Source organism: Carcharhinus amblyrhynchos, chromosome 3, assembly GCF_965287045.1.
Source record: "Carcharhinus amblyrhynchos chromosome 3, sCarAmb.v2.hapA, whole genome shotgun sequence".
In the NCBI taxonomy this organism is placed as follows: domain Eukaryota; kingdom Metazoa; phylum Chordata; class Chondrichthyes; order Carcharhiniformes; family Carcharhinidae; genus Carcharhinus; species Carcharhinus amblyrhynchos.
In genome coordinates this window covers 134,689,758-134,711,985 of record NC_137326.1, presented here as the reverse complement: position 1 = coordinate 134,711,985, position 22,228 = coordinate 134,689,758, and the positions used below count along the sequence as shown (strand labels likewise).

The following is a 22,228-nucleotide window of genomic DNA, read 5'->3' as shown; positions in this document are numbered from 1 at the left end:
GAATACTCACCGGGCATTATTTGGGTTAATCCTCAACATATCAGCCTAGATTTTGGGCTTCTTTCATTCGAGTGGAAATAGAACTCACAACCATCAAATCTCAGAAACGAGAGAGGCACCAAATGAACGATGGCTGACCCACAATGAGAGGCAGCTTCCAATAAAATTGGGTTCTTCATCCTGGAAAGTCACTTTCTGAGGATTCTCTTTAAGCAGATATACGATATCGGCAAAGCGAAACCCAACATGTCATTTTATTTTAATCTTTGGAGTCAAAATGGACGCACGACAAAGCTAGTAACAGTGCTGACATCAGAATGGTCTTAACCTCAAAAAATAATTAGCATGTGGAATAAAGATAAGGATTCGTCAATGGAAACAGAAGGTGGAATAATTGAGGAAAGAATTGAAGATGCTACAATTCTTATCGGATGTCAGGGTCCCTCTGGGTGAATCCATTAAGATGGGCCCAATGAACTTTGTCATCTCTGATTACTCTGTGATTTTTAATACAGGATAACAACACAAAGAACAAAGAACAAAACAGCACAGGAAACAGGCCCTTCGGCCCAACGAACCTGCGCCGCCATTTTAATATTATGAGTCCCCCCTCCACCCATGACCCTTAGAACATAGAACATAGAACATTACAGCGCAGAACAGGCCCTTCGGCCCACGATGTTGCGCCGACTAGTTAAAAAAAAAACAACAACAATGACCCACTAACCTAAACCAATCCCTTTTCGTCCATAAACCTGTCCACAGACCTCTTAAACGCCCCCAAACTAGGCGCATTTACAACTGCAGCAGGCAGGTTGTCTATGCTTATGGCATTCCATATTGAGGGAAACTAATTTAGGGACAATTTGTTACACCAATCAGCCTAATAGCACATCTTCGGGGTGTGGGAGGAAACTGGAGCACCCGGAGAAAACCCACGCAAGCACGGGGAGAATGTGCAAACTCCCACAGACACTGGCCCAAATCCATGTTGTCTGCACAGCAAACAGTGATAGTCACTGAGCTGTCGTGTTGCTCAGCATCTGGTCCAGTTTAAGCGCACACTAACGGCGTGAAGTACTAGGGTACTCTTGAAACAACCAAGAGCAAGGTAAAGTAAGATAGGAGGAGCCTTGTGAAAAACATCAAGAATAGCTATCAGCTCATTGGATCAAATAGTCTGTGTCTGTGCTGTTAGCTTGCGCTGGATCACCAGAACAGATAGAAATGATCTGGGATTGATTGATGAGTTGATTCACTGAATGAGTGTTTCATCATCAAAGCAGGACCCTCTCCTGGTGACCCTAACACCTTTTTTTAATTATTCATTTGTGGGACTTAGGCGTCGGTGATTGGCCAGCATCTATTGCCCATCTCGAGTTGCCATTGAGAAGGTGGTGGTGAGCTGCCTTCTTGAATCACTGCTGTCCACGTTCTGTGGGTCGACACACAATTCTGCAGTTCCGTTAGGGAGGGAATTCCAGGATTTTCACCCCGTGACTGTGAAGGAACGGCAATTTATTTCCAAATCGGGTTGGTGAGTGGCTTGGAGGAGAACTTGCAGGTGGAGGTGTTCCCATGTATCGGCTGCCCTTGGCCTTCTAGATAGAAATGGTTGTGAGATTGGATGGTGCTGTCTAAGGATCTTTGGTGAAGTCCTGCAGTACGCCGTGTAGATGGTACACACTGCTGCGACTGAGTGTCGATGGTGGAGGGGGTGGATGTTTGTGGATATGGTGCCAATCAAGTGGGCTGCTTTATCCTGGATGGTGTCAAATTTCTTGAGTGTTATTAGAACTGCAGCCATCCGGGCAAGTAGGGAATATTCCATCACGCTCCTGACTTGTACCTTGTCGATGATGGACAGGCTTTGGGGAGTCAGGAGGTGAGTTATTCTTAGCCTCTAACCTGCTCTTGTAGGCACTGTGTTTATGTGGTGAAATTATACATCTAACTGAGGAATTAACCGCATAGAGCAACAGGAAATGGAAAACGACGGTGAGACTGTTTCAGATTGAAATGAGTGAGCGAACATTTCAGAGAATAAAGAAAAGTGCAGATATAAGAAAGGGATTGGTACAATCAGTGGACAGTTGTGCCAGAGCAGGGACAAGGCTAACAGCACAGTGATGTTGGTCTGCTTATATTCAAATCTAATCAATTATGTTTCATCACTTACTGAGAATCTGTTGTTTCAGTCAGTACCTTCAAGACTCAATAAAATAATATTTTATCTTTGAGCAGATTTATTATAGTTCAGAACAATACAACATCATCAGAAAAGCCTGACCATCTGTACCACATTTGAAGGGGAATCTAACCTTATGATTTCATTGCAAGTTTGCAAGTTGATTAAAAAATTGCAATAAAAGCTAACCCCAACACCACCCCCCACACTCACACACATTAATACACACACACACACACACACACACACACACACACACACACACACACACACACACACACACACACACACACTAACCCCCCCAACACACACACACATACATTAACCCACACACACACACACACACACATTAACCCCCCCCAACACACACATACATTAACCCACACACACACACACACTCACACAAACACACTCACACACATTAACACACACTCATACACACATTAACATGCACACACATTAACACGCACACACATTAATACACACACATTAACACACACACACTCACACACCCATTAACACACACACACACATTAACCCACACACACATTAATACACATAGACACATTAACACACGCACACACATTAACACACACACACACACTCACACACATTAACACACACACACACTCATGCACCCATTAACACACACACATTAACACACACACACACTCACACACATTAACACACACACACACTCACACACATTAACACACGCACACACATTAACACACACACACACACACTCACACACATTAACACACACACACACTCATGCACCCATTAACACACACACACATTAACACACACACACACTCACACACAATTTGCATAGTCTGGTTGGAACTCTGGCCCATTGGAAATGGAGATTCTTAATGATTCTTAATGCTCTCTAGCCTAGAATAGAAAGCTCAATGCTGCCTTCTCAAAGCAGCTAGTGCTTTGGCAATACTTATGATCTTGGCAGATTCAAGTGATGCTCAAGAACAAAATGAACAGAATCCTGAATTTTTAAATACATCCTAAAAAATACTGTGTCAAACTCTGGGTGATGATTTAAATTGCGCTGACTGGACTGTTGCCGGAAACCCATTCTTACATAGAGTATATATTTTCTATCGCTGTCACGTTGTAGGGAGGAGGGTTCACCTGGAACTGTTGCTGGGGAAAGGGTTGTGTTGGTGGGTTGTTGAACATCACAATCACCGGCTGAAAAACAAACAGAATTTGAAAGGTTTTAACACAGAATGAACCAGGCAGTTCATCATACCTGGTCAGCACAGTGGGTAGCACCCCTGCCTCACAGCTCCAGGGTCCTGGGTTCGATTCCCAGCTTTGGTCGCTGTCTGTGTGGAGTTTGCACGTTCTCCCCATGTCAGCATGGGTTTTCTCTGGGTGCTCCGGTTTCCTCCCAAAGTCCAAAGATGTGCGGGTTAGGTTGATTGGCTGTGTTAAATTGCCCCTTAGTGTCCTGAGATGTCTAGTTTGGAGGGGTTTGTGGGGTAAATATGCGGGGTTATGGGGATAGAGCCTGGGTGGGACTGTTGTCGGTGCAGAATCAATGGGCCGAACAGCCTCCTTCAGCACTGTAGGGCTTCCCTATGATTCCATGATGGTGACTCAGCCGCCTCACCCAACTTATTGGAACCACTTTCCCCACTTGGACAATAACGTTCGTGCTGACTCTCTGACACAGAGATGTGTTTACTGGTGCCGCAACACTAGGGGGAGCACTTCCTGCACATGCTCAGATGAGGAGATCTAACCCCTGAATCTCTGGAAATAGTTTATAGAATCCCTACAGGCCATTCGGCCCATCGAGCCTGCACAGACAACAATCCCACCCTGGCCCTATCCCCCTAACCCCACATATTTAGCCTATTAATCCCCCTGACACTAAGGGCCAATTTAGCACGGCCAATCAACTAAATCCACACAATTTTAGACTACGGGAGGGAGCCGGAGCACCCGGAGGAAACCCACGCAGACAAAGGGGGAACATGCAAGCTCCGCACAGACAGTGACCCAAGCCAGGAATCGAACCCGGGTCACTGTGAGGCAGTAGTGCTCACCACTGCGCCACCGTGCAGCCCAATCCAATCTTCATTGGATGAACCTAAATGTGTTTGATTGGTAACTGCGCATTTTATTAAAACAGATTTCTTCCATGTACTGATTAGGATGGAGCTTATTTTGGGGGTCTACTTGGAATGGAGAGTTTTATTTAAGGTAGAAAATTGCAAATTATTACACCTTTTGTCAAATAATTATTTTACTGTGAGTACAAGATGGTGAGGAGTGAGAGGTAATCACATTTTCCTGGATAATATGTTAAACATTTCAGAATTTTTAAAATATTGTAACATTTACGGAAACAGCCACCATACAATATAGGCCTTGGTTTAATCTCCCAGCTGAAAACACAGCGCTTCCAACGGTGCCGCACTCCCTCATTACTGACACTGGGAGTGTCAGCCTGGATTTTGTGGTCAAATCTCTGGATTGGATCTTGCTCCCACACTGTTGTGGCTCAGAACACAAAAACGCGACCCACTGAATCCCAACTAAACGCCAGTCAGACTGCAGCTTGAAAACTGGGAATATTAAAGTGGTGTTAGGACCGATTAGAGTAAGTGAAAAAAGAACAGAAAACAAGAGGGAGAATGCACCAGGAGAAAACTGCACAAACTGCTTTAGACCTGACAGGACCTGTTTCTGTGATTCAAGCTTTGGCTGGTATAACCTCGCCGCCGTTCACAGAAATTCTTTTCCACTGAACTATTATCTTGTGGGAATGCTGGGCTGGGAATGGACAATAAGGTTAAGGGTGAAGGGGGAAAAGTTTAAAGGGAATATTGAGGGTGGGGGGAATTCTTCACGCAGAGAGCGGGGGGAGTGTGGAATGAGCTGCCGGATAAATGCGGGGTTACTTTTAACATTTAAGAAAAACTTGGACGGGTTCATGGATGAAAGGGGGTGTGGAGGGACATGGTCCAAGTGCAGGTCAGTGGGACTAGGCAAAAAATGGGTCGGCACAGACAAGAAGGGCCAAAAGGCCTGTTTCTGAGCCGTAATTTTCGAATAAAAATAGTGGGAAATGAATTGTAACTGTTACTGTTTGGTGAGATGTGGCAGAAACACATTGGCTGTTAGTTTATCCAGTGCCTGACCTGCTGTTCCATTGACAACAGTAGTGTGGGATGTAACACTAGGGTCTGACCTGTCACTAACCAGCGGTTATCATTGATATATACTCGCTTTCCTAAAGTGGGAAAGTGCAAAGACACACGTGTAAATTCGCAGAGGTAACAGAGTATTAGATCAGTTCATTACACAGCACTGTGACACAGTGGTTAGCACCGCTGCCTCACAGCATCCTGGACCCAGTTCAATCCTGGCCTCGGTTCACTGTCTGTGTGGAGTCTGCACATTCTCCCCGTATCTGCGTGGGTCTCCTCCGGATGCTCCGGTTTCCTCCCACAGTCCAAAGATGTGGATCGGCCATACTAAATTGCCCCCTAGTGCCAGGGAGAGTAGCTAGGGTAAATATGTGGGCTTACAGGGATAGCGCCTGTGGGTAGGATTGCTGTTGGTGCAGGCTTAATGGGCCAAATGGCCTCCTTCTGCTCAGTAGGGATTCTATGGTTCCACCATAACTTACCGCTGGTGGCATACAGCAACCGTCCATAGCCTTACAGTTGAAGATTGAAACTGCAATGGATATTGCTATGTTGAGCAGCGTCAGCGCCAGAAGAATGGCCACACATGGAATAGTAACCTGTGATGTGTTAAACAGAAATAAAATAAGCTGGACAGAAAACACTTGGGGGAGGGGCAATGCTCCCAGAAAAAACATGAAAACTGGAGTAATTCACGCCGGTTTTTCTCGGTGGGAGTTCAGAGAAGAGTGTCCCATGTTCTGTGCACTGCAGAGCAGAGCAGCGGAAATTCGTGTAAAGGATCAGGGGGCTATTCCCACCCAGGAGGCCAGCAACACAGTGCTGGGTGGGTCACTGTACATGTGCCGATCTGTCAGCGCCGAGATCAGTGTACGTGTACAGCGCATGTACTGTCCCTGTCTACCCGCCTCCCGATTGCTAGTCAGCTCGATCGCTGGTCCCCCTGACCATGCCCGGGCACAGCCTCAACCACCCCCCCTGCAGCCCCGATCTCCTGCCCCATGCCCCCACCCAGCCCCCTCCACCCCCCCCCCCCCCCCCCCCACCATTCTGATGGCCAGCCCCGATCGCTGGCCTCCCTCCCCCACTGAGCCTGAGTGCAGGGTGGCAACAGGATCGTCCATCCCCCCCAGAATTGCCCCGGGAGGCCACGCCGCCTTGGCACTGCCCATGCTTGAGGGGCAGTGCCAAGGTACCCCTTGGCATTGGCACTTTGCCCCTTGGGCAGTGCCGGGGGCTCCGGTTGGCGCTACAAAGGTGCCCAGGGCACCCCCCCTACCCACCCAGGCCCGACCCTCTGGGGGGCCCCGATTGCCTCCCTTTCACTGCAGTAGAATCGGGCCACCAATGCCCCAAAAGTCGAGAGTCACTGTAAACCTCGCTGGAGTGAAATATTCCGGGCGGGGAAGGGTGAGAGGCTAGTGGGCCTGGAGACTTCATCCCAGGCCCACTAATTATATTTAAAATATATTTAAATCAATCCTTGCATATGTAAAGCAGCTCTGTGCCTATATTTGCCACGTTGCTGATGGCGTCGGAATTCTGGTGCTGGGGGACGCGCTTGGGGCCGAATGGCCAGCGTGGATCACACTAACCCGGCTCCGCTTAAATCTCCTGGCCCAGTGTGCGGGACGGGAGAATCGCCCCCCACCCCCGCAGTAGAATTTCATTTAATTAGCTCAGTAAGAATATAATTTAACACTCACTGTATTTGAGCAGCCATATGTATAATCACACGATGCCAGCGCAAGGTTTATGGAATAGAGTATTATTGCTGGTAGGCACAGAATGGCACTGATGATGTTCATTGCTAAGCAAGCTCTGATCTGGAAAACGAAATCAATATAACGTGAGAAAATGCAGAAGGAGGAAAAGAGAATGTGCCAATCAAGCCCACTCCTACTCCAGTCTGTTTGACATCCACATTGAACCTGTAGCAACCCATTCAATGTCATACTTTAGGAAGGATGTCACGGTGTTTGGAAAGGGTGCGGCAGAGATTTACTGGAACGGTCCCAGGAATGAGGGACGTCATTTACTCGGATAGACTGGAGAAGCTGAATTAGTTTGTTGAGCTTTTCAATTGTTTTGTGAGAGCGACAAAGGGCAAACTGTCCCCAGCGGTGGCTGAGTCAGTCACCCGGGGACCAAGGGTGAAGGCGAGATGGAAAAGATGCAGAGGTGATATGAGAAAACATTCTCTTTCGGAATGAGTTGTTGTGATCTGGTCTGGCCTGTTTGAAAGGAGCAGATTCACGAAGAAAATTGAATGAAAACATTGAGAGGAAAAACCAGAGTGTGATATTATTTGAATGGTTTTCCCAAAGAGATAGCATTAGCACCTCGGGCTGAATGTCCTCTTTCTGCGCTGGATTCTGTGATTCTAGAAAATGATCTGAATGGGGGAAATTTTCCCATCCTGCCCGCTACGGGGATCATAGTGGGCGGAGGCAGGGTTGGGGGGGTAGGGGAGGAGGTGGGGGGGGAGGTGTGGGCAGAGTGTGCAAATGTTTGTTGACCTCAGGTGGAATTTAGGACAAGGGCATCCGGAAAATCCCACTGATTGTCTCCAATGGCTGCGAAACAAAATTCCACAGTACTCATTCATCTTAACAACCTTCAGAAGTTGACTGGGGAAGTCTGTTGGCAGGCAGAGGGATGGCTGGTAAGCGGGAGGCTTTCAACAGTGTGTTAACCGGGGTTCAGGGTGAGCACATTCGTTTCAGAGTGAAGGGCAAGGCTGGTAGAAGTGGAAAACCTTGGATAATTTGGGAAGTCCTGGTCAAAAAGAAGAAGGAGGCAAATGACATGCAGTGGCAGCGGGGATCAAGTGGATACCTTGAAGAGTATAGAGGTTGTCAGGGTAAACTTGAGGGCAAGAAGAGGACATAGATTGCTTTGGCAGGTAAGGCAAATGGCAGATAGAGTTTAATTTAGATAAATGTGAGGTGATGCATTTTTATAGATCGAATCAAGGCTGGACCTACTCAGGTAATGAACATAATAACATAAGAAATAGGAGCAGGAGTCGGCCATCTAGCCCTTCGAACCTGCCCCGCCATTCAATAAGATCATGGCTGATCTGCAGTGGATTAGTTCCACTTTCCTGCTTTCTCCCCATAACCCTTAATTCCCTTGTCTATCAAAAACCTATCTACCCGTGATTTAAATATATTTAACGAGGTAGCCTCCACTTCAACGGGCAGGGAATTCCAGAGATTCACCACCCTTTGAGTGAAGAAGTTCCACCTCAACTCTGATCTAAACTGTGCCCCCGCTTATCTTGGGGCTGTGCCTACCTAATGGTAGGGTCTTGGGGAGAGTTATAGAATAAAGTGACCGAGGAGAACAGGTTCATAGCTCCTTGAAAGTGGAGTCACAGGTGGACAGGATGGTGAAGAAGGCATTTGGCATGCTTGGTTTCATTGGTCAGAACATTGAATACAGGAGTTGAAGTTGTACAAGAGATTAGTAAGGGCAATATTGTGTACAGTTCTGGCCACCCTATTATAGAAAGGATATTGTTAAACTAGAAAGAGTGCAGGAAAGATTTACTAGGATGCTACTGGGACTTGATGCTTTACGTTATAAGCAGAGGCTTCATAGACTTTTTCCCTGGAGCATAGGAGGCTTCAGAGTGATCTTGTAGAAGTCTACGAAATAATGAGATCAGGTACATTATCAACATCTTTGCCCAAAGGTAGGGGAGTCTAAAACTAGAGGGCATATGTTGAAGGTGAGAGGGGAGAGATACATAGAATCATTGAATACATAGAATATATTGGGGGAGGCGGTGGCCTCATGTTATTATTGCAGGACTATTAATCCAGAAACTCAGCGAATGTTCTGGGGGATCATTACTGACAAGTAGAGTCAGAGTCATAGCGGTTTACAGCATGTTCTATTCTGACAGCTTGTTCCAGACACTCACCACCCTCTGTGAGAAAAAATTGCCCCTCTGGAAACTTTTGTATCTCTTCCCTCTCACCTAAAACCAATGCCCTCTAGTTTTAGACTCCCCTGCCTTTGGGAAAAGATGTTGACTATCTAGCTGATCTGTGCCCCTCATTATTTTATTGACCTCTATAAGATCACCCCTCAGCCTCCTACACTCCAGAGAAAAAAGTCCCAGTCCATCCAGCCTGTCCTTATAACTCAATCCATCAAGCCCCGGTAGCATCCTAGTAAATCTTTTCTGTACTCTTTCTAGTTTAATAATATCCTTTCTATAATAGGGTGACCAGAACTGCACGCAGTATTCCAAGTGTGGCCTTACCACTGTCTTGTACAACTTCAACAAGACATTCCACCATCTGCATTCAATATTCTGACCGAATGCCATCTTCACCACTCTGTCCACCTGTGACTCCACTTTCAAGGAGCTATAAACATGTACCCCTAGATCTCTTTGTTCTGTAACTCTCCTCAATGTCCTACCATTAACTGAGTAAGCCCTGCCCTGGTTCAATCGACCAAAATGCATCACCTCGCATTTGTCTAAATTAAACTCCATCTGCCATTTGTCTGCCCACTGGCCCAATTGATCAAGATCCCCGTTGCAAACTGGGATAACCTTCTTCACTGTCCACTATGCCACCAATCTAGGTGCCATCTGCAAACTTACTAACCATGTCTCCTATATTCTCATCCAAATCATTAATATAAATGAGAAATAACAGTGGGCCCAGCACTGATCCCTGAGGCACACCACTGGTCACAAGCCTGCAGTACCTTGATTTGAGTTGCTTACTGCAAACCAAAAGCATCAAAATAATTCTTTGAGCAAGTACTTACCATGGAATAAGTTGGTTCCTTCTCAACAGCTACAGAAAGTGACCCTGCAATAACAAACTTAAAAAGAATTCACATCAGAGAGCAAGCTTGGAAGAATGGAATTCCATTTCTTTTGTTCGAAATTTTTCCCTCCTCAAGATAGAGCTTTACTTTTGACATTGGGCAGGAATTTCCAGCCTCAAGACTGGAAAATCCCACCAGAAGTCAAAGGACCTTTTGCAGGGTCCGTGTTCCAGGAATTTGATTCAGCGACAGTGAAGGAATGGCAATTTAGTTCCAATTCTGGGTGGTACCTTGGAGGGGAACTTTTAAGTGCTGGTGTTCCCATGTGTCTGCTGCCCTTGACTTCCCGTATGGCAGCAGTTATGGGTTTGGAAGGTGCTGCCTATGGAGCTTTGATGAGCTCCTGCAATGCATCTTGTAGATGGTACACACAGCTGCCAATGTGTGGAGGGAGTGAATGTGAACAGGGCAGCAATCAAGTGGGCTTTTGAGCTTTCTGAGCGTTGTTGGAATGACGCACATCCAGGCAAGTGTTCCATCACACTCCTGACTTGCATCTTGTATATGGTGGACAGGCTTTAGGGAATCAGGAGGTGAGCTACTCACCACAGGATTTCTAGTCTTTGACCTGTTCTTGCAGCCTCAGTATTTACATGGCTGGCCCAGTTCCGTTTTGGTCAATGGTAGCCTCCAGGATGTTGATATGGGGGATTCCATGATGGTAACGCCATTGAATGTCAAACTAGAGCTAGTAGCATAGTGGTGAACATGCCCCTATCTACGTCAACGGGGACAAAGTGAAACTGATCGAGAGCTTCATGTTCTTAGGTGTCCAGATCACCAACAACCTGACCCCTCCACACCAATATTATAGTTAAGAAAGCCCACCAGTGCCTCTACTTTCTCAAAAGAATAAGGAAATTTGGCATGTCAGCTACGACTTTCACCAATTTTTACAGATGCGACATAGAAAGTATTCTTTCTGGATGTTTCAAAGCTTGGTTTGGCTCCTGATGTGTCCATGACACAAAGATAAGTGGAAAAGCAAATTGTGCGAAGGGTGTAGAAAATCTGCAGAGAGAGCTAGATAGGCTGAGCGAGGACCTGGCAGATGGAATACAATGTTGGCAAGTGTGAGGTTATCCACTTTGGCGGGAATAATAGTAGGAGGGACTACTATTTAAAGGACGAAAAGCAGCAGAATGCTACGGTGCAGAGGGACCTGGGGGTCCTTGTGCATGAGTCGCAAAAACCCAGCCTACAAGTGCAGCAGGTGATCAGGAAGGCAAATAGGATGCTGGCCTTCATAGCGAGGGGGATTGAATATAAAAGTAGGGAGGTCTTGCTGCAACTGTACAGGGCACTGGTGAGGCCGCAGCTGGAGTACTGTGTGCAGTTTTGGTCGCTGCACTTGCGCAAGGATATTTTGGCCTTGGAGGGAGTGCAGAGGAGGTTCACTAGGCTGATACCGGAGTTCAGGGCGTTGAACTACGAAGAGAGGCTGAATAGGCTGGGCTTGTACTCGTTGGAGTTTAGAAGGATGAGGGGGGATCTCATTGAGACGTATAAGATGATGAAGGGGATGGATAGGATAGAGGTGGAGAGGCTCTTCCCGCTCAGAAAGGACAGTAGGACGAGAGGGCACAGCCTCAAGATAAGGCGGGGGGGAGCAGTTTAGAACGGAGTTGAGGAGGAACTTCTTCACTCAAAGGGTGGTGAATCTCTGGAATTCTCTGCCTGTTGAAGTGGTGGAGGCTGCCTCGCTAAATATTTTTAAGACGCGGGTTGATAGGTTTTTGATAGGCAAGGGGATTAAGGGTTATGGGGAGAAAGCGGGAAAGTGGAACTGAGCCACTTCAGATCAGCCATGATCTTATTGAATGGCGGGGCAGGCTCGAGGGGCTAGATGGCCGACTCCTGCTCCTATTTCTTATTTTCTTATGTTCTGCTCTGCCCAAGACCGCCCAGTCCATCACTCAAACCAGCCTCCCATCCATTGACTCTGTCTACACTTCCTGCTGCCTCAGAAAAGCAGCCAGAATAATCAAGGACCCATGCATCCTGGACATTCTCTCTCCCACCTTCTTCCATCTGGAAAAATATATAAAAGTCTAAGATCGCCTACCAACCGACTCAAGAACAGCTTCTTCCCTGCTGCCGTTAGAGTTTTGAATGGACCTACTTACTATTAAATTGATCTTTCTCTACACCCTAACTATGACTGTAACATTACATTCTGCACTCTCTCCAATCTTTCTCTATGAACGATATGCTTTGTCTGGATAGCACGCAGGAAACAATAATTTTCACTGTACACTAATACATGTGACAATAATCAATCAAACCAAATCACTGCAAGCGTTCCTCAGGTGAATGTCCTAGACACAACCATCAGTAATTTTCCTTCCAACGTAAGATCAAAGCTGGAGATGTTCACTGATGGTTGTACGGTGCTCATTACCATTCACAATTCCTTTGACACTGAAGTCCTCCACACCCATATGCAGTCAGATTGGACATTATTCAGGCTGGCTGATAGTGGAAGCAACATTTGCAATGGGCAAGTCACAGGTGATGACCAATTCTAATAAGAAATAATCCAACATGTTATCCCATGCCATTACCATTGCTGAATCCCCTGCCATCAACACAGAGGGGTTACTATTGACCAGAAGTTTAAGTGGACCAGCCATCTAAAGAGTGACTGCAAGAAAGTGTCAGAGAATTTTACATGCTACCTACTGCCATGAGCACTCACGGCAGTGGCATTGTCAATGGACTAGTAATATAGAGACCCTCCCTATGGCATTGTGGGGAAATGTGAACTGCAGTGTTTTAAGAAGGCAGCTCACCACCATCTTCTCAAGGGCAACTAGGGATGGGCAATAAATGCTGGCCAGCCAGCGATGGCCATGTCCCAAGAATAAATTACAAAAAAACCTAGGGGACCTCCTTCTGAGGACCCCGAGTTGAATCCCACTATGGTGAAATTTGAAGTCTGGAGTTAAAAGTCTGCTGATAACCATAAAATCATTGTCAATTGTCGGAAGAACCCATCTGGTTCACTCATGTCCTTTAGGAAAGGAAACCTGCCATCCTTACCTGGTCTGGCCTACATGTGATTCCAGATACACATCAATACAGGAGACCCTTAAATGCTTTTGAAATGACTGAGCAAGCTGCTCAGTTGGAGGTTAATTGGAGGTGGGCAATAAATGATGACCCGGCCAGTGATATTCACAACCCATGAATGAATAAAAAAGACCCTTTCGATCCTTTGCTTTCAACCTTTAATCACAGGGTAGAAGCTACAAGTAGCCATCAAAGTCACACACCACCCCGACTTGGAGCAGTCTTGCTTTTCCTGCATTGTCGTTGGGTCAACATCCTGGAACTACCTTCCTGATAGCACGGTGGATGTGCAAAACATCACATTCCTGAAGAAAGTGGCTCGCTGTCACTGTCTCAGGGGCAATTAGGGAATGGGAAATAAATGCTGAACGTGTGAACAAAGCTCACATTCTGTGAACAACATAAAAGAAGAAGGAATCCATGAAAGTATTTGCTTCTTGACTCTTGGACATTGCGAACAGTAACAAATGCCTGTTAATGCAACCATTGCATGATTCCTGCCAGAGTTAGCTAATGAATGGCAAGTAGCTATAGAAAAGCCGACAACTTCACAATCTCCTTTCATCAGTAGTACTTACTAGAACTCCAGTCCACCAGGGCGTCCCACTAAGTACCGAAAAGTTGGTTTCATATTGATAAGCCGGAATGCTGACTTGTATAATTCCAACGATCATGGTAATTATCCCCGTCACAATCTCCACTATCTGCAGGAACCAGAAAATGCTGCCATATTAAAACAAACCTGTTGTCAGTAGCTTTAACTTGTGAAATTGACAGTGCAGATCAGCCACTCCTTCCATAGAAAGAGTCTGATTTTCACCTCTAGTGATTTCTACTCTGTGCACTTTATCCAATGAATTCATAGAGTGGAATTCCAGAATTGGAAATGGTAATTTTTAACATTTAATGTAGAAAACGAAACAAAACAGAATCTTTCACAGAATTGACTCTATTTTAGAATTAATTTATTGATTTAACATCAATACTGGTGTACAGCCAGAGATAACTTGATGTTCTGTGGGTGAAACTCATCTTATGAAACAAGGGTGAATATTATTCTATATCACTGCGACAGATCATTGTCTGTGTGCTGTGGTAAGGATGATAGTACGTCAGTAACAGAATCCATCTGATTCTCCATCCATTGATAACCTAATGGGGATTGGAAGAAATGTACAATTTTCTCAACCACATTTTCCTGATAATGCTTAATGCACAGCTCAGTATGAGTAATGAACCTTCACTCCCCCCTTTAAGATAAGGAATCTGAAAACATTCAGCAACAGAAGAGGGCCATTTGGCCTTTTTCCCTAGCCTATCAATTTCAATCAGACCATTGAACCTACTTGTTTGGTGTCTATATGAAGGGGATGTATCCAACGTCAATCTGACTCCACTGGACTGCACCATTGTGCTTTAGAGATTGCTGCATTGACTGGATCTCACCCATCATGAATTGGAAGGCCGATGAGACAGGGATGGAAGAAATTCTGCTTATGTAATTGGATGCAGAGTGGCCATCCAATTCACTCCGGATAGGTTGTGACCCAGTTAGAGAGCCAGACATTGGTCTTGGTGCCAGCACCTTTGCCATCAGAAGCCATTGTTGCCAATGGTTCCTCTGTGCACCGTGGAGGGTCCAACCATTGGAAGACCACAAGGTTTTATTAGAACCATACAGCTTGCTCAATAATTTAAGAGAACAGTTAAAAGTCAATCACATTACAATAGATCTGGAGTCACATCAAGGCCAGTCATAATATAGATGGTAGGTTTCTATCCCTATCCATTTGTGAACCAATTGGGTTTTATGAAAATCCAGTAGATTCACAGTAATTGTTACTGTTTCTAGCTGTGTTCAATTGGATTTTAATTCCGCAATCTCGGAGTGGGATTTGAACTCCTATTTCCAGATCTTCAGCCCAGGCTCCTGGATTGGTAAAGGTAAAGTCGCGATAGACCCAGATGACCAAAGGGCGGACCAGTGGTGATTTAACCTAACACTTCAAGCGAAGGGCAAGGTTGTGAGGCTGATGGAAATAATGTCATTCGATACAGGAATTAAACCCACGCTGTTGGTGTTGCTCTGTATCACTAACCCGCCACCCAAACAGCTCAGCTAAACCGACCTGCTTAATCAGTCTTGTGACATAATCATTACACTTCAGTACCCCATTGAGAAATCTCCTGCTGTTATGTCAAAAGCAAAGCTATACAAGTCAGATCTATATCACTTTGAATTGGACATGACATCTTTAGGTTTTATTTCTGATCTTTACTGTGCTAAAGTAGAAACAATATTTCCCACATTGAAAATTGCACTTACGCCAAGGGCCTTGAGTTTTCCTTTGAGCATTGCCTTTACACCAGGATTATTCTGATTGAGCGTTCCAGCCATGGATTGGGTCAGAGGACCTGTTTGCAAGAATTGCACCGTTTGTGGCCCGTGGGGCTGTAGTGGTGGGAGTTGGTTTGGTGCAAGGACATGTCCGTCAAGCTTCAACATGCCAGCCATTTTTACCACAATTGTCTGAAAGATATAGGAGAGTAAATGAGTCCTTTCCCATTTGTAAACCAATCTTCATTTCCATATCTCAACTTGCATTTGTTAAGTACAGCACAATTCTCAATGAAATACAGTTACATAGAAACAGAAATACTTCAATATCTTTTGGAGAAATGAAGTGCAGGAGTGGTGGACACAATTATGAGGTGAGGGTGTCCACAGAAAACAAATTTAGGCAACATGTTTTTCCATTAAAAACATCATCAAAGTTGAAGAAAGTGCCAGTGAGGTAGTGGAACGGAAAACATTCAGAGTTATTGCTGAAAGGGACAATATACTTTTAAAAGTTTCTCTCTTGCACTCAGCTGGACAGATACGCAAGGTGAACAACAATTTATACTTCCTGGGAAGAGTGTACTAATTGGTTGGCAAGTGGACTCTGACTGTTAGAAGCACTGAAGGTTTCAAAGTTTGTGTAAGTTACGCAACTTGGAAGCCTTGTAAACTGTGAAAAAGACAGCGTCGAACTTCAAAAGGAGATGGGCTGCTTGAGGGAGTGGGCTGATAGGTGGCAGATGAAGTTTAATGCCAAGGAGTGTTAGTTAAAGCACCTTGCTCCAAAGAACATGAAAAGTCAATATAAAATAAGAGGTAAAATTCTTAATAGAATGCAGCAGCAGAGGGACTTGTGTGTATTTGTGCATAGATTATAAAAATTGGCAGGACAGGTGGAGAGAGTAAAGGTTGTTAATAAAGGAGAATAAAGGAGTTAATAAAACATAGAGTACTCTGTGATTTATAATATAGATATAAAGTACAAGAGCAAGGAGGTTATGCTGAGATTTAACAAGACGTTAGTTGGACCTTAACTGTGATATTGTGTGCAGTTCTGAGTGCTATACTATTTGGCAGGATGTGAGCACTTTGGAGAGAGTGCAGAAGAGGTTTACAAGAATGGTCCCAGGGTTGAGAAATTTTAGCTACGAGGATAGATGAGAAGATTGGGATTGTTTCCCTTGGAGAGAAGAAGATGGCAAGCAGATTTGATAGAGATGTTCACATCATGAGGGTGCTGGGCACAATAATTGGGGAGAAACTGTTCCCACTCAGAAAAGGATCAAGAACGAGAGGGCTCAGATTTCAGGTGATTTGCAAAAGAAGCAAATATGACGCGAGGAAATAATCTTTTCACACGAGTGGTTGGGATCTGGAATGCACTGCCTGGAAATCTGATGAAGACAGTTTCAAATAAGGCATTGATGAGAGAATTAAGTGACTAGTTAAATAGAAACAATGTGCAGGGGTAAGGGGAGAAGGCAGGGGAATAGCACCAAGGTATGATGATTATTAGGAGAGCTGTTACAGAGAAAGAGCTGAATGGTCTCTTCAGTGATGTAACAATTCTGTGATTCTGTTAGGAAAACAAAGGTAGTGTTAACGAGACCTTCAAGTTTCTAGGTGTCCAAATCACCAACAACCTATCCTAGTCCCTCTGCGCTGACGCTATCGTTAAGAAAACCCACCAATGCCTCTACTTTTTCAAGAGATTAAGCAAATTGGCATGTCTGCTACGACTCTCATCAACGTTTACAGATGCACCGTAGAAAGCATCCTTTCTGGATGAATCACAGCTTGGTATGGGCTCCTGCTCTGTCCGCAAGAAAGTACAAAATATTGTGAATATAGCCCAGTCCATCACGCAAACCAGTGACTCTGTCTACACTTCCTGCTGCCTCAGCAAAGCAGCCAGCATAATTAAGAACCCCATGCACCCTGGACATTCTCTCTTCCACCTTCTTCCATCAGGGAGAAGATACAAAACTCTGAGGACACGTATCAACCGACTCAAAAACAACTTCTTCCCTGCTGCTGTCAGACTTTTGGATAGACCTACCTCATATTGAGTTGATCTTTCTCTACATCCTAGCTATGACTGTAACACTACATTCTGTACTCTCTCCTTTCCTTTTCCCCTGTGTACTCTATGTATGGCATGCTTTGTCTGTAGGGCTTGCATGAAACAATATTTTTCACTGGGAGGGGACAGCTTGACCTTGGGATTGGACATAGCTCAGCACAATATTGAGGGCTGAAGGGCTTGTACTGTGCTCTATTGTTCTACATTTCTATGTTTCATTCTCCTCAGAAATTGGAGTGAAATTTCATTTCTAGCTCCGACAAAGGGCCAAAACATGGCGGGGGCAGGGGCAGGGTAAGACGGGGGGCGGGGAGGGCGGTGGGGGGTGCTGTTTTCTGGCCTTGTGCTCCCCAAGACTAGGAATTCCTGTCCCAGCTCCGTGGACCTTAACATAATCCACCGAATGTTCTGTCTCACCCGTTACGATTCCCGCTCTGGGCGAGACAGGAAATCTTCGGCCAGTAGCTCTGTTCTCTCTCCACAGATGCTGCCAGACCTGCTGAGATTTTCCAGCATTTTTTTGTCTCCGTGCTGGCAAATCTCCCATTAGCGACAGGATATTTTTTCCTTCATTTGTGGGACATGGACTGCGCTGGCTGGCCAGCATTTATTGCCCATCCCTAATTGCCCTTGGCAAGCAGTTGAGAGTCAACCACATTGCGGTGGGTCTGGAGTCACATATAGACCAGGCCAGATAAAGACAGAAGGTTTTCTTCCCTAAAGGAGATAGAACATAGAACATAGAAGAACTACAGCACAAACAGGCCCCTCGGCCCACAAGTTGCGCCAATCATATCGCTACCTACTAGGCCTGCCTATAACCCTCAATCCTATTAAGTCTCATGTACTCATCTTAAAAGACCCTATCGAATTTGCCTCCACCACCGATGGCAGCCGATTCCACTCACCCACCACCCTCTGAGTGAAAAACTTACCCCTGACATCTCCTCTGTACCTACTCCCCAGCACCTTAAACCTGTGTCCTCTCGTAGCGACCATTTCAGCCCTGGGAAAAAGCCTCTGAGAATCCACCCGATCTATACCTCTCAACAAGACACCTTTAAAAGGTTGTGATTAATGTTTCTGCAACTGTCTCACCAACTTCTTTAAATATCCTGGGTTAAAACCATCAGCTCCTGGGGATTTAACTCCTAAATCCCACTATTAGTCCCATTGTTTGTAAGGTCTACCCACCAATTCATTTTAGTTTCCTTTCCTCCAGTATTTCATTCTGATCCTGAACTTTGGAAGTGAATGCAAAAAACTCAATTAATAATTGGGTCCACAACACTCACAATAATAATAATCTACAATTAATTTGGGGCAGCACGGTGGCACAGTGATTAGCACTGTTGCCTCACAGCGCCAGGGACCTGTGTTTGATTCCCGGCTTAGATCACTGTCTATGTGGAGTCAGCACATTCTCCCCGTGTCTGCATTGGGTTTCCTCCGGGTGCTCCGGTTTCCTCCCATAGTCCAATGGGTTAGGTTGATTGGCCATGCTATGTTGCCCCTTAGTGTCCAGGGCTGTGTAGGTTAGAGGGAAACGTGGGGTAAATTCGTGGGGACAGAGCAGGATTGTTGTGAGTGCAGACTCGATGGGCTGAATGGCCTCCTGCATTGGGGTTTCAATGATTAAATCTGTCATTATATTTATTTATTGTATCACTTGCAACAGCCTAAGAGAGGTCAGGACATCCTGAGCATCTTCCTCTTATGCATCATATATTGATAAAAACTTTCACGATTTCCTTTATATTATTTTTAAAGTTGTTTGTATTGCTGCTCTCAATATTTTCTTTGTTTTCCTGTGCTGTTTTTTTTATCTTTTTACACATTCCACTGCATTACCACTTCTGTTATGAAACCAGGTCTTTAGTTTTAACCTGCACTTTACTGTTTATGTTCTGCACAGTTACTTGAGAAGAACAAAGAACAAAAACAGCCCGGGAAACAGGCCCTTCGGCCCAACGAGCCCGCGCCGCCATTTTAATATTACCAATCCCCCCCCTCCACCCATGACCCTTATCTATTGTTTTATGGCATTCCACATTGAGGGGAACGAATTTAGGGATAATTTATTACTTCCAATCAGCCTAAGAGCACATCTTTGGGGTGTGGGAGGAAACCGGAGCACCCAGAGAAAAACCCACGCAAGCACGGGGAGAATGCGCAAACTCCCACAGACACCGGCCCAAATCCATGTGTCTGCACAGCAATCAGTGATAGTCACTGAGCTGTCATCTTGCCCTGGACAACTTGACTGAACAAGAAGAAATATTCCCCTTTAGCCGTACGTAATGATATTATTCAAAACATTTCCTCGAAAACACCCCATTGTTTTTCTCAGTTTATGGCTCAGCCTCTGTTCAGTGTGTTCAGTTCCCTTTAAATTACGATGTGCAGATGCTTGCTGGGATAAACCCAGTAAGAAGTCTCACAACACCAGGTTAAAGTCCAATACAATTACCCAAATAAACCTGTTTGACTTTAACCTGGCGTTGCGAGACTTCCTCCTGGCCCTACCCTTCTAAATTAGCCTTGTACTAATTTTAAACCTGTGTTTGTGAGGGATCTTTCTCCCTCTCAAACTTAATGTCAAAGTCCAATCCTGTTAGGGTCATGGTTTGCCCCACGATCCCATTCCACCAAATTATTAATTCTACTTCTTTACGAATTACCAAATCTTAGAGTCACAGAATAGCCACAGCCCGGAGGGAGGCCACTCTGCCCGTCTGTTCCGTGCTGTCTCTGTGCAAGAGCAATTCGCCCAGTACCACTCTTTCCCCCAAACCGCCGAACATTATTTTTCTTTTCAGATGCTGATCCAATTCCCTTTTCCAGTTAACTGGTGGGATACAGACTCACCGTTGGTGATGAAAACGTTCAAGAACGCAGAGATCCTCCGTCAGTGAACAGGAAGAGTTGGAAATATGACCTGAATCTTACCTTACCGTGGGACGAGTCACTCAGCTGAATCAAAGTGCGGCCACATAACCGAATGTCATTGTCTTATCAGCTGTTAATATTGAGATGGAGATTAAGATTGATCTCACAGTCTCCACCTTTTTTATAATGATTGTTCCTCCGAGCCTCAGCTTTGCGTTAATTACACAGGTTGCGAAAATGACCAGGAAATATGAGGGATGAGCAGCATAGGAACAGGCCCCACCCTCATATCCCTGTCATGTTTAGACTCCACTCTCATCGTCACCGTTTAATGATCCATATCTCCAACACCCAATGCTGACAGCAAATTCCAGGCATCCTCTGCCCTTGATATAAAAAAATTCTTCCTCGTGTTCTCTCTATCCTACTGCTACTTACCTTAACTCTATGCCCATTGGTCCGAGAATTCTCCACCAAGAGACACAATTTTATCCTGTTCATTCTATCTCTTCCCCTTGTAATTTACCTCTATCAAGTTACCATTCAGCCTTCTTTGTTCCCCAACCTACATAAGAACATAAGAACCTACCCAATCTCTCCTCATAGTTACACGTTTCCAACCCTGGTAACATTCTTGTTAACATTTTTGGATGGCAGATAAAAATAGAGAAAAGGACATTTGGAAACAGGACACAAAATCTAAAGCTTTGATGTAACCTCGTCGGGGTTTGCTGGGAGGTCCTGGAGCCCTGTGATCGAGGGTGGGGGAGCTCTGCAGGGGCAGCGATCATAGAACCCGACACTGCACAGACCACAATCCCACCCAGGCCCTACATTTACCCACTAACCTACACATCCCAAGACACTAAGGGGCAATTTTAGCATGGCCAATCAATCTAACCCGCACATCTTTGGACTGTGGGAGGAAACCTACACAGACATGAGGAGAATGTGCAAACTCCACACAGACAGTGACCTGAGCCAGGAATCGAACCCAGGTCCCTGGAGCTGTGAAGCAGCAGCGCTAACCACTGTGCTACCGTGCTGCTCTGGGGGGCTGCGGGGCTGGCCAGCAATCAGGAGGCTGGCAATGAGGGGTCACTGAACATGAACTGATCTTTGCTCTGACAGATCAGCATATGCATAGCGGCCCAGCCTCTCAGGCGGGAATAAGGCTCGCCCACAGATTTTCAGAGGGAATCTGCTAGGGCACTCTGTGATACACAGAATATCGGAGAATTAATCTGAAAACCATGCCAAAAAAAGGTGCATTGGCCATGCTAAATTCTCCCTTAGTCTACCTGAACAGGAGTGTGGTGACCAGGGGATTTTCACAGTAACTTCATTGCAGTGTTAATGTAGGGCTACTTCTGACACTAGCCCTACATTTGACTGGATGCAGTTACACCAGCGGCCACTTCTTCAGGGGGCACAGGTTTGATTTATTATTGTAACATGTATTAGTACAGTGAAAAGCATTGTTTCTTGTGCACCATGCAGACAATACATACCATTCATAGAGAAGGAAAGGAGAGAGTCCAGAATATGGTGTTACACAGTCGCAGCTAGGGTGTAGACAAAGACCAATTTAATATGAGGTAGGTCCGTTTAAAATTCTG

At 45.3% G+C, this 22,228-nt stretch overlaps 1 protein-coding gene across 1 annotated transcript; it reads right to left on the bottom strand.

The window, feature by feature from the left end:
• Window positions 1–2,608: 2,608 nt before the first annotated feature.
• LOC145341577 (membrane-spanning 4-domains subfamily A member 4A-like) lies at window positions 2,609–15,822 on the bottom strand. Its single transcript, XM_080186552.1, has 6 exons — window positions 15,623–15,822; window positions 13,875–14,000; window positions 10,162–10,218; window positions 7,074–7,193; window positions 5,850–5,966; window positions 2,609–3,397 (listed from the first exon to the last, which is right to left on the bottom strand). Exons 1-6 carry the CDS (start codon window positions 15,809–15,811, stop codon window positions 3,284–3,286), a joined length of 723 nt encoding a protein of 240 aa, XP_080042678.1. The 5' UTR covers window positions 15,812–15,822; the 3' UTR covers window positions 2,609–3,283.
• Between the last annotated feature and the right edge of the window lie 6,406 nt (window positions 15,823–22,228).

What these genes read in the sequence shown, in the direction of transcription:
- LOC145341577 (XM_080186552.1), bottom strand. Translation starts at nt 15,811, where the DNA reads ATGGCTGGCATGTTGAAGCTTGACGGACATGTCCTTGCACCAAACCAA. An exon ending in GAAAACTCAAGGCCCTTGGC is followed by an intron (nt 14,001 to 15,622) that starts GTAAGTGCAATT and finishes TGGTTCCTGCAG; the next exon opens with ATAGTGGAGATTGTGACGGG. An exon ending in CATATGGCTGCTCAAATACA is followed by an intron (nt 5,967 to 7,073) that starts GTGAGTGTTAAA and finishes AACACATCACAG; the next exon opens with GTTACTATTCCATGTGTGGC.